The 11,215-nt window shown below is 36.8% G+C and overlaps 2 protein-coding genes across 2 annotated transcripts; one reads left to right on the top strand and one right to left on the bottom strand.

Moving 5' to 3' along the window:
- Nucleotides 1–4,491: 4,491 nt before the first annotated feature.
- On the bottom strand, nt 4,492–5,325 carry LOC109209293. Its single transcript, XM_019372537.1, has one exon. It carries the CDS (start codon nt 5,323–5,325, stop codon nt 4,492–4,494), a length of 834 nt encoding a protein of 277 aa, XP_019228082.1.
- Nucleotides 5,326–8,458: 3,133 nt separating this feature from the next.
- On the top strand, nt 8,459–10,960 carry LOC109209290 (receptor-like serine/threonine-protein kinase At4g25390). Its single transcript, XM_019372533.1, has one exon. It carries the CDS (start codon nt 8,676–8,678, stop codon nt 10,731–10,733), a length of 2,058 nt encoding a protein of 685 aa, XP_019228078.1. The 5' UTR covers nt 8,459–8,675; the 3' UTR covers nt 10,734–10,960.
- Nucleotides 10,961–11,215: the final 255 nt, after the last annotated feature.

The raw sequence follows: 11,215 nt of genomic DNA, 5'->3' as shown, positions 1-11,215 counted from the left end.
GTCTTTATTAACATTTTATGCAAACAATTAGATATTATGTCTATAGGACTTGCAACATTCAATTTGCCTATGCATTGATCCAGAAATTAATGCACTTCCCACATAATACTGGAAATCAGAATCACTTAGAAATCATTCCTATAGGACTTGCAATGTTTTAATTCACCTGCATTGCCCACATAATACTTGAAATAAGAATCATGTAGAAATCATGCCCATAGGACTTAACGACTCAAATAAGTCTAAAATTTTCTATTGTGTAGCCTGAAACATGTTTGTGTGCTTTGTTGTTATGTGTGGAGGCTAACATGAGCCATTATTTGCTATCATGTGCAGTCATATTTGTTTTGAATGCGCGACTATTTTTATCATTTTGAGCAACCTAGGTAAAGTCTAGAACCACCTAATAGTAGGTCCGAAGCCTCCTGGACCATAAGCATGGGACGGGTAGTGCACGCATGGATACAGTCTAGAATTGAATTAGAGCGCCTTTAAGTAACAACTTCAGCATAGTCATTAGGTAGCAGGAGATGATAGTCTGTGCCTGCTGAATAATATGAGCAATCCCCTAGCTTAAGGGAGTTGCGAAGTATTATTTATGTTGCACGGGGTGATCCTTTAGGCTAAAAAACTTAGGACCCCCCTTTATGTATTCATACTTAGTCATTTAACGTACACCAATGTACTTGTATCCTTGTAAACATTAAGGATTTATGTTCCCATGTGTCATGATAAGACCATTTGACTTCTATATTTTCCTTTGATCATTTGATCACCTAGCCTGATATAGCTACGTTATGTTCCTTTGTGTCATGATATGTTCCCTACAATTGTTTAGTCTTCTCCTTTTATAGCTATCTCAGATGTAAGTGTCTTGCTTTGGTTATAATAAGGTTATTATGGGCAATAAATGACATTGAATTCTACGTTACATAATCATTACATTTAAGACAGATTCTCTAACGTTTTCAGCATTTAATGCTTATCAAATATTGTATTTGAACCCTCGTATGCTATCAGATTCATTCTTTTGACTCTTCTTGATTATTGAACTTAAATTTCTTGAATAGGTGCTGGCACTGAATCCTTTAAATAACCGCCCGTGCCTTTTCCTTTGCTTTTGCTCGCATCTATTACTATTCGTGCCTTTTGGTTAACTGTAACTCTTTACTATTTGATCAGCCTACGTGTCATGACACGTCATCTTCACATTTTTTAATATGTAAACTCAATTTTTCCCAATACAAGTAGTAATAATACTCCTTCCGTTTCATATTATTTGAGGTAGTTTGACTCGGCACGGAGTTTAAGAAAAAAGAAGAAGACTTTTGAAACTTGTGATCTTAAAAGCTTAAGGGGTAAAAGGTTCGTGGGGCCATGCCATTTGTGTGGCTATAAAAGCTTCTCATTAAGGGCAAAAAGGGAAAAATGAAGAGTTTAAAGTTGAACTATTTCGAAATTTAGAAATTTGTTATTTGTTTTGGAACAGACTAAAAAGAAAAGTACCTCAATTAATATGAAACAGTGGGAGTATTAAAGACAAGCGTGCAACAGTAATAGTAAAGACTTTCTAATGCTGTGCATAGACTCGTTAGTATGAATATGGGAAAAAGAAAAAGTAGTATAAAAAGCCAACTTGTGGGAAATTGAAGCTAATAATGCTTTTTCCTTTATCCTTTCTGGAATAACGACCCACAAATTTTCACAGTAATGGACGACTTCGTTAAAAGCCAATGGCATCTAATTGCAGTCAACCCCACTTTTCCCTTTTCTGTTTTTCCCCGCTCCAATTGATGATTTCTTTTTCAAGTCTTTACAATGTCAAATTTTTTTAATTAAATTTTAATAAAACATCTTTGAGATTATATAATTCCATGTCCTCTCATGAAACTTAAATGTAGAAAAAATCCAATTGCAACTTTTAAATTTCCATGAGTCGAATCAAGAATTTTATTTAATAAATCACGATATTACTGCGCACTAATTAATAACTTATGATAATGGTCCCTTCCCATGAAGTTGATAGCAAGAGTAACAAGGATTAGTCGTTCACCCACCACAAAAAAAGTTGTGATCATTAATTAAAGGAAATGGACATAAGCCGGTGGAGAAGTTGTCCCTATCAGCTATAATTTTTTACTACTAGTAATATTAATTAATTGCAGGAGATAGTCAAATCAGGAGACACTAAATAGGTTTTAGTTGAGAAGAGATAGCCAAATGATAAAAAATTGAAAATGTAGAAGAAAGTAGACAAAGTGGCAAAAACCTACTGCTCAACTGCCCTTTATATTTTAATGGAAAATAAGGACCATAGCCAGTCTTGCCTTATTACTTAGCTGTTATTGGGCCGTGCCATTTGGTAGGTGTAAGGTTGCCACTTTTGATTAAGCAACACCAGTTGTTATTCCACTTTGACAATTCATTTACCTTGTTCTTTTGTTCGCTATACACCATCAAATACCCCCAAACATATAATATTTTCTTTGGTTTTATTTTCAATTAAAACATATTCTTTTTTTAGAAGTTGATTTTTCTCGTCTTATTTTATCTTTCTATTTTAAGTAAAGACATTGAAATAGAATATAAGAGCTTGATTATCATATTTTCCACGCATGATCAACGGAATTTTAGATTTTAAATTTATGTACAAGAATAGTGTAATGAGTTTCTTATACCATGGATATTATTTAACTTGATATTACTTCCATTTCAATTTAAATGACACATTTCGCTTATCGGGAGTCAATTTATATAAAGTTTGACCAACATTTTAAAATATGTATATTTTTTTATCATATTGATATGAAAAAATTATAATTTATACTATTTTTCACATAGTTTTTAAATATTTAAATTTTATTTTTAAAATACTGAGCTGAACTTATTCAATCTAGCTTCAAAATTTAATCAAATTGACTTTCGATAAGTAAAATATGTCATCTAAATTAAAACATAGGGAGTAACACGTTACTTATAGTTTGTGAGTTTTTGACTAAAATTATCCCTTATCCATGGGAGTAGGTTCATTTTTGTCCTTCAAATATAAACTAGAGCATCTTTAATCCTTTAACTTTGCTAAATTAGAGCACCTTTGGTCTCACTAACCTCACCAACTTAAAAACTAACGGAAGGGGCAAATTTTCTAACGGTGATTGCCTGAAGCTTCTCAAATGATTTCCTTATGGGTTCTGCAAATTTGAATAGTTCAAAATAGTGACATCCCTACCTTTACCCAAGGAGTAATTAATGTAGGAAACATATCTTTTTAAATTAACTATCCTAGGTAGAGAATTCAACTAACAGTGTTCTCCTTCTTTCTTGATTGAGGCACGTTTTCTTTCTTCTTGCTTCTTCATTTCTTAGGTCAAAATAACTTATAATTAATGTGCAGGACTTATCAGAATCAATAGTGCAAACCATTATTTTTTCTGTTTACAAAGTTAGTTTAAACTTCATATGCTTAATCATCTCCACTTACTGGACACAACAAAAGCAATAGTAAAACTCAAACCAAAATAAATATTCATTGAACTCATCTCCTTCACAGAGAAATATGTTAAGTTTCTGAGAAATATGTTATAATATCCCTTTACATCAGTTAAACCAAAATGAAGAGTTACTAAAATCAACTCTTTTACGTCAGTCTTTTAGCGACACAAAATAACCCTTTCATGGACATCAAGGGATCACAACCGTCTACTAGGCATATCAACCTATCCATATAGTCTTCAACAGCAATTCCAACTCTTTTTCACCAATCTTCACCAGCAAAAAATAACCTCCTACAGCAGCAACAACCAATCCTTTTAAGCAGAAACTTACATATCAAAAAATATATCTCCAATCACTCTACTTTCTTGAGTTGCTTTCATATGGTCCTGGCTAGCAGGCCCTCTTCTTACCTACAATAAAGAAAAATATTATCGTTACCGTATCCCTAATATAATTAAATAAAGTGATATGTGTAATAAACTCATATCGGAAGCTTTACAGGAGCAGAAGATGCAATAGGAAATGAGGGTTCTTGTCGCACCGTCTCATCATCATAAGAATCTGGATACACACGATTTAACTTGCAGGTTCTTTTGTTATGGCCTGGATTATGGCATAAGCTACAATCTAATTTTGTTTGCTTCCTTTTCATTTTTTGTCTACTTGCTCCAACTTCATCAGGCTCTTTTTTGCGAAGCTTTTGTCTTCTTCCTTTGGTACTTTGTCTTTCCAATCGTGGAGGCAAAGGAGGAATGTTATTCGACTTAGGCCACATCTCTTGACCATTCATAGGTAGAATAGAACATCCATAGATCATTCTATAAGTTTCTACCTTATACAATCATCCACATATGAATTAATGTTATCATGTTTAGCCCAAATCGCGGCAATGGCATGCTTGCAAGGAATTCCTGTTAGATCCCATTTCCTGCAACTGCATTTTCTATTTAGCAAATCCACAGCCCACTTGTTCATTATGCTTGCTCCTATTATCTCTTAATTCCACTCATTTGATTTCCTGGGAATAAATTCAGCTGCTTTCGCTTGATTTTTGTGCAATACATCCTTAATCTTGGGGCAAATATCACCATCATTCCACTTGGTACCTTTATCCCTATTTGCTTGCGTCCTTGTCATAAGGTGATACCTTAACTTCTCCAGTAAAGTGATAATCGGCTTATCTCTAGCCTCAATGATCATGCTATTAAAACATTCACACATATTATTGAGTAAGGTATCGCATTTCACAATTTCAGGAAAGTGAGATTTAGACCATTCAGTAGGCGACTTCTTCTTGAGCCAATGAGCAGCTTCTGAATCTATATCAAAGATGTCAACCATGCAATCCTCAAACCACTTTACTGTTGTAGCCTTTGCAGCCTTCCAAAGGGCATTCCTGAGTGAGATACTACTGAATCCGGCCCTCTTGAAGTTGTTATGGAGGTGTCTCACACAGAATCGATGACTAACATATGGCAATACCTCATTGAACGCTTCAATCAAACCTTTTTGCTTGTCTGACATGAAGGTCCAAGTACCATCATCATCAATGTCTAAGTCAAGCTTCAAATAATTCAAAAACCATTCCCACGATTCCTTTCTTTCCTTCTCTACAACTGCATATGCTATCGGAAAGATATTGTTATTCGGATCAAGCCCAACAGCAGTTAACAATTGAGTCCCATACATTGGACCCTTAAGCCAACAACCATCCACCCCAATTATTCTTCTACAACCGCTCTTAAACCCATCTTTACAACTACTAAAACAAATATAGATTCTTTGGAATCTCTTAGGCTTGTCGGGCACCTCATTTTCAACCAACTTCATATAGAAGATGTGATTGCTTTGTTACGGTGGTTCCAAATCTTACAATCATGAGTGGGATTGTATGTTCTGATCTGAAATGTTCTATCTCGATGCATTCTTGAAGCTAGAATCTCCCATTTGCAATTTGGATAACCACAAGTTGCTCTCACTCTCGAGTTATCATTCTTGCACCACTTAATGTACTTCCCTTCATTAACTTCATGAGTTATTACAGCATATTTGAACTCATGCTTGTTTTCAAATGTCAATTCTAATGCCAACACTGGTTTATCCCCGTCTGTTTTAGGATTGAACATCGGAAAGTTGAAACTCTCACTGTCAGAGTCACATTCTAAACTCTTTGTATCATCCGAGTCAACGCAATCTGTATCACCTTCTTCAGCAGCCATTTTTTTCTTAACTTCTTCACTAACTTCATATATATGATTCACATTTTCATTATCATCTGAAAAATCATTTTCTGGAGTCTTCAAATTCATCATTAGTCGAAGAATGCTCCTATGTACTTCTTTCTTTTCTGCTCCACTAACTTCATTAGTATGTATAAGTTTTTCCAATATATGAATCAAGATGTTCAAAGTACACTTCAACCACCTTATGATCGGGAATATTTTTGGATTAAACAGTGGCTTCTACATCAGTAGAAACAAGTCGCATTCTATTCCGTACTCCCGCACTTGTGCCAAAAAGTAACAGAATCTCTCTCATAACCACATAGTTCTGCCATAGATTTGAATTGCGACAGCTTTCAACTCCGTATGGTTAACATAATCAATAAAATCTACACGACCCCAAGATAATATCTACTAGGCTGATGCTTCATCGTACCACCATGGGTGTACTTTTATACTGAAAAAGAAGCCTCGTATGCAGGGTCTGCCAAAAAAAATTAATTTATGTTAGACCTTTTCTAGTGGACACGTACAGAGTAATTTATAAGAAGAAAAAAGACACGTTAATATGGGTGGACCTAATTCGCCAACGATTAAAAAAGAGAGATAAAAGATTAGCATGTCAGAAACAACTTTTTATTCCTTATTGTTTGTCTCTATTCCAATATTTTTTAGTCGAAAAGCTACTGCATATCACTGCATTGCACGAAGAATAGGAGAGAATTTAATCTACTAACTTTATTATATACAATGAAGCTGTCATGTGTTATATAATAATCATTAAATAAACTAAAGAATGAGAAATTGAATCAACATACAGTAAAAAAATCAAAATTTCTTCAGTTTGATTGAAAATCCAAATAGTATTTCTTGCTAAAATCTTACCATAATTTGGGTATTTCACTAACCATGGCATCTAATATAATCATTGCTGAGATCAATAAATACTTCTTCACTTTGAGTCCTCTTCTTGTTTCAGTCATCCAAGCTTTTTTGAGAGGCTAGGATTTTTGGTTAATGGATTTCTTTGTCGATGGAATTGAGGGAAAATTGCAAATGGAACTGGTGGGTTTAGCATTTTCCAAAGTCACGTGAGTGTCACATGGGTTAGCACCGTTAGTTTTTTAACTTGGTTCTGTTAGTAGACCAAAGGTGCTCTAGTTTAGCAAAGTTAAAGGATTAAAGATGCTTTGGTTTATATTTAAGGACAAAAAATAAACCTACTCCCATAGATAAGGGATAATTTTATGTCAAAAACTCTATAGTTTGTCATAGATTATTTATTAATGCTATTAAATATAGTTACTTACAATTATCTGATTGTGTAATATATTTATACTATGAGTAATAATGTTAATAAGCATATTTGTGTTTCTTTTTAACTTTTTATTCCGTAAGATTGTGTAAGATTATGCAAGCTGTGGGAGGTGAAGATAGAAGAGAATAGGATATCGACTAAGCTGTATTTTTTTTAGCCAATTAAGCTCTTTATATATATATAATTTTTGTTCTTAGTAAAGAGTTATTTGATTAGATAATTCTTTTTAGGCAGAATAGCCTAAATGGCACTTATACTTGTGTCACTTTGTCATGCCGGTCCCCAAACTTAGCATTTTGCCAATTGAACACTTACACTCGTTCAAATTGTGTATAATGAACGCTTATGATAGGAGGCTGCTGTGAGTGTAATACAATCTCCTACACGTAGGATGCCACGTCATTACTAGTGCCACATAAAAAATAAACTATCGACTTTATCTTCATTTTTTCCTTACTCCACCATCACTTCTCCTTACCACCAACAACTCCACTGTTATCGCCGGAAATTTCCTCCAGTCACCGGAGTACATTATTAAAAATCTTGTAGTGTTCATTCAATTCTAAAGTCTTGTAGTGTTCTAATGATCTAACTGTGCTGCTGATGACATATACACACCAAAAAAAAAACAGGAAAAAAGAAAAAGCAAGATGTGTTTACAGTTGTTAGTCTCTTCAAGGGGGTGCAGGTTGGGAGAGGGGGGGGGGGAGGGAGGGGACGGGAAGGGGAAGAAAGAGAAAAAGAAATAGATATGGGAGATGGGTTTTGGGGAAGAACGGAAGGGGGGCTGCAGATGGGGGGGGGGGGAGGACGGGAAGGGGAAGAAAGAGAAAGATAAATAAAAATGGGAGATGGGTGGGAAAGAACGGGAAAGGGAAGGATAGAAAGAGTAAAAGAAATGGGAGTGGGAGTGGGGGTGGGGCTGGGGGAAAGAAGGAAGAAGAAAGAACAGAGATATTTTAAATTTTCTTATTTTTTTTTGTCTCTTGCTTTTACCTTTCTTTTTAATTTTTTTCTTCTTATTTTAATCATTTTTAGTATAACTTTTTTATGTTTACTCTCGTTATGCGCGTGAAATTCACGTATTGTGTCCAACTCAGTCATGAAGTTACCACATAGGCTTGGTCAACGGTCAGAGGTGTTTATAGTAATGTGTTTTGAAAATTACGAGTGTCTAGATGAAACTTCGTCGAGTATCGGGACCGGGATGACAAAGGGGGACAAGTAGAAGTGCCATTTAGGCTATTCTGCCTTCTTTTTATTAGTAGAGGAGAGTTTAATTGTAGTGTAACTGCTTTCCCCCAGATTTAGCATTATTTCCTCCTACTTTGAGCAGAAAACTTATAAGAAAAGAGAAAGAAAGAGAGAAAAATAAAAAAGAATAAGTGGCCCCTTTGACTAAAAAGGGACCTCGAGCATACTTATACATCTGACTGTGGAAAAGCGAAGTAAAAACAAAATAAAGATATGCACAAAAAGCCATATACCTCTGCAAGCAAAAAACATTAATCTCAGTTCAGAACCTTAAAAAAAAAAAAAAAAGAAGAAGAAGAAAAATCTCCGATCCGATTCTTTGCAACGATACACTTATGTGGGTTTTTCACTGCACAAATCCTTCATTTCTCTAATTTTTTTTCATCATGCCATCTCGCGAACTCCGTTCTCTACCGCCGACGCCGACGCTGTCTCAACCAGTTCACCGTCAGAGACACCACCTCCTTCCACCACTTGCCGGAGGTATCGCCGCCGCAGCCTCCCTCCTTATTCTCTTCACTTTCTGCTTCCGAAAAATTAGCCTTAAGAAAACCGTTCCATCTTCCGACTCCGAGTCAAATAAAAAACCCCCTCACCGGTTCTCCTACTCCTCTCTCCGACGCGCCACTTGCAACTTCTCTCCAGCTCTTCGCTTGGGCCAGGGCGGGTTTGGATCAGTCTACAGCGGAACTCTCAAAAGCCCAACTTCCAATAATGTTTCAGTGGCCGTTAAAGTCATGGACTCAGGGTCCTTACAAGGCGAGCGCGAATTCCAAAATGAGCTGTTCTTATCTGGTAAAATCGACTCTAAATACATAGTATCTACAATCGGTTTCTCTTCAGACAAAAGAGGCCGCCGTATGTTGCTTGTTTACGAGCTTTTGTCTAACGGAAGTTTACAAGACTGCCTTTTGCATCGCAAGTGCAGTGAATTAAAAGATTGGAAAAAGAGGTATTCAATTGCTCTTGATATAGCTAAAGGGTTAGAGTATTTGCACCATTTCTGTGACCCACCAGTGATTCACGGCGATATTAAGCCGAGTAATATTTTATTGGATGATAATTTTAATGCAAAAATTGGTGATTTTGGATTGGCACGGTTGAAATCAGAGGATCAGGTTGAAATTGAAGTGAAAAGGGAGAGTCATGTAGGAGGAAATGGGGTAGTTGAGGATAACGGGTCGGTGGCTGAGGAAATGGAGAGTGTGAGTGTGGTTACTGTTAATGGTTTTGAGGAGTTTCACAGAGGAGTTGAGCAGTCGCCGGAGAGTGTTGTTATTGGGGTGGAATTGTCACCTGAGGCCCATGTGGTATCTCCAAGAACGGTGGCGGATATGGTGTCCCCATCTGAGTGCATAGAAAAAACGAGTCTTTCAGAGGGTATTTTTGATAGGTCCAGTATAGACAGTGGGATTGAGATTGGTGATAAGAAGAGTGGGGTGAAGAAGAATAAGAAGAAGAAGAGTGTTACTGGCAAAGACTGGTGGTGGAAGCAAGATACTGGTGGGACGGATTCAGGAGTGGTGAAGGATTATGTAATGGAATGGATTGGAAATGAGATCAAGAAGGAGAGGCCAAAGACTGAGTGGATTGGGGCTTCGTCGAGTTCAGGAGTGGTAGGTATTACAGAAAAGAAGCATAAGAAGCGATTAGATTGGTGGGTTTCTTTAGATGATGAAAAGAATGTGAAAAAGGAGAAGAGGAGGCCTGCAAGGGAGTGGTGGAAGGAGGAGTATTGTGAGGAGCTTGCCAGGAAGAAAAAGAAAAAGAAGAAGCAACAGGGTGGAATAGGTTCAGTTAGTGATGATTGTCATAGTGACTCTTGGTGGGCAAGGGATGATGAATTGTATGCTGATAGGAAGAAGAAAAGGAGTAGGAGCAGAAGCAGTAAGAGTAGCATGGATTGGTGGTTGGATGGATTTAGTAGCGAGCTTCGGAGAGCTCGGAAGAATAGTTATGATTCTGCTAGTGGGGATATACCTAAAAGTGGTGGCATCAGTAGCACTCCAAGCATGAGAGGAACTGTGTGTTATGTTGCACCAGAGTATGGTAGCTGTGGTGATCTATCTGAAAAGTGTGACGTTTATAGCTATGGGGTGCTTTTGTTAGTTCTTATTGCTGGGCGTAGGCCACTTCAGGTGACAGGGTCGCCCATGTCCGAATTCCAACGTGCTAATCTTCTCTCTTGGGCACGTCACCTTGCCCGAGCAGGGAAGCTTCTTGATCTGGTTGATCAGTCTGTTGAATCATTAGACAAAGAACAAGCATTACTCTGCATTACTGTTGCCCTGCGTTGCTTGCAGAAGTCACCTGCCCGTCGTCCATCAATGAAAGAAGTAGTGGGGATGCTTTCTGGAGATTTAGAAGCTCCCCAACTACCAGTTGAACTTTCACCCTCGCCCCCCTCCCGCTTCCCATTCAAGTCCCACAAGAAGGTTCGGTGAGCTTAAAATCAAGTCTCAGTTCTGTACAAAAAGCAGTTTATGTTGTTGATTATTTCTTGTCTTTGTGGATGACTTATGATGTAAAGAAGAGATAGGAATCAAAGAATTAACAGTTTTAATGGATTTTTTTCTTTCATGTTCTGTTTATTGTTTTACTTTCGAGTAGGTATATGTGTATTCTTTTTCTCTCTGGAAGCTAAACAACAGTCAACAAAGCCATTTGATAATTTATCTTGAGTTTTAGTATTGACTCTTAATTGCTAGAGATGTTTGGACAAGCGGGAACAAGGCCCCAGTTTTAGGTGCTTCAAGTGTTTGCTTTCTGTCCCAGTCGCTGCTTATGGACCATTATTTTGAGACACCTGATAACTATTACCAAACATTGGCTGCTTGTCCCTTTCTTTTCCATTGTGTATCATCCCTGCTTTTGAACAATTATTCCGGACTGTTAACAGCTATTACTGTCACTACTTTGGCTTCTA

The sequence above is a fragment of the Nicotiana attenuata genome, unplaced genomic scaffold (genome assembly GCF_001879085.1).
Source record: "Nicotiana attenuata strain UT unplaced genomic scaffold, NIATTr2, whole genome shotgun sequence".
NCBI classification, from domain to species: domain Eukaryota; kingdom Viridiplantae; phylum Streptophyta; class Magnoliopsida; order Solanales; family Solanaceae; genus Nicotiana; species Nicotiana attenuata.
The sequence above is the reverse complement of the archived record's forward strand: the minus strand, read 5'-3'. Positions and strand labels throughout refer to the sequence as shown.

Excerpts from the sequence above, each read along its gene's own strand:
- LOC109209290 (XM_019372533.1), top strand. The coding sequence starts at position 8,676 with ATGCCATCTCGCGAACTCCGTTCTCTACCGCCGACGCCGACGCTGTCT.
- LOC109209293 (XM_019372537.1), bottom strand. The coding sequence starts at position 5,325 with ATGAAGTTGGTTGAAAATGAGGTGCCCGACAAGCCTAAGAGATTCCAA.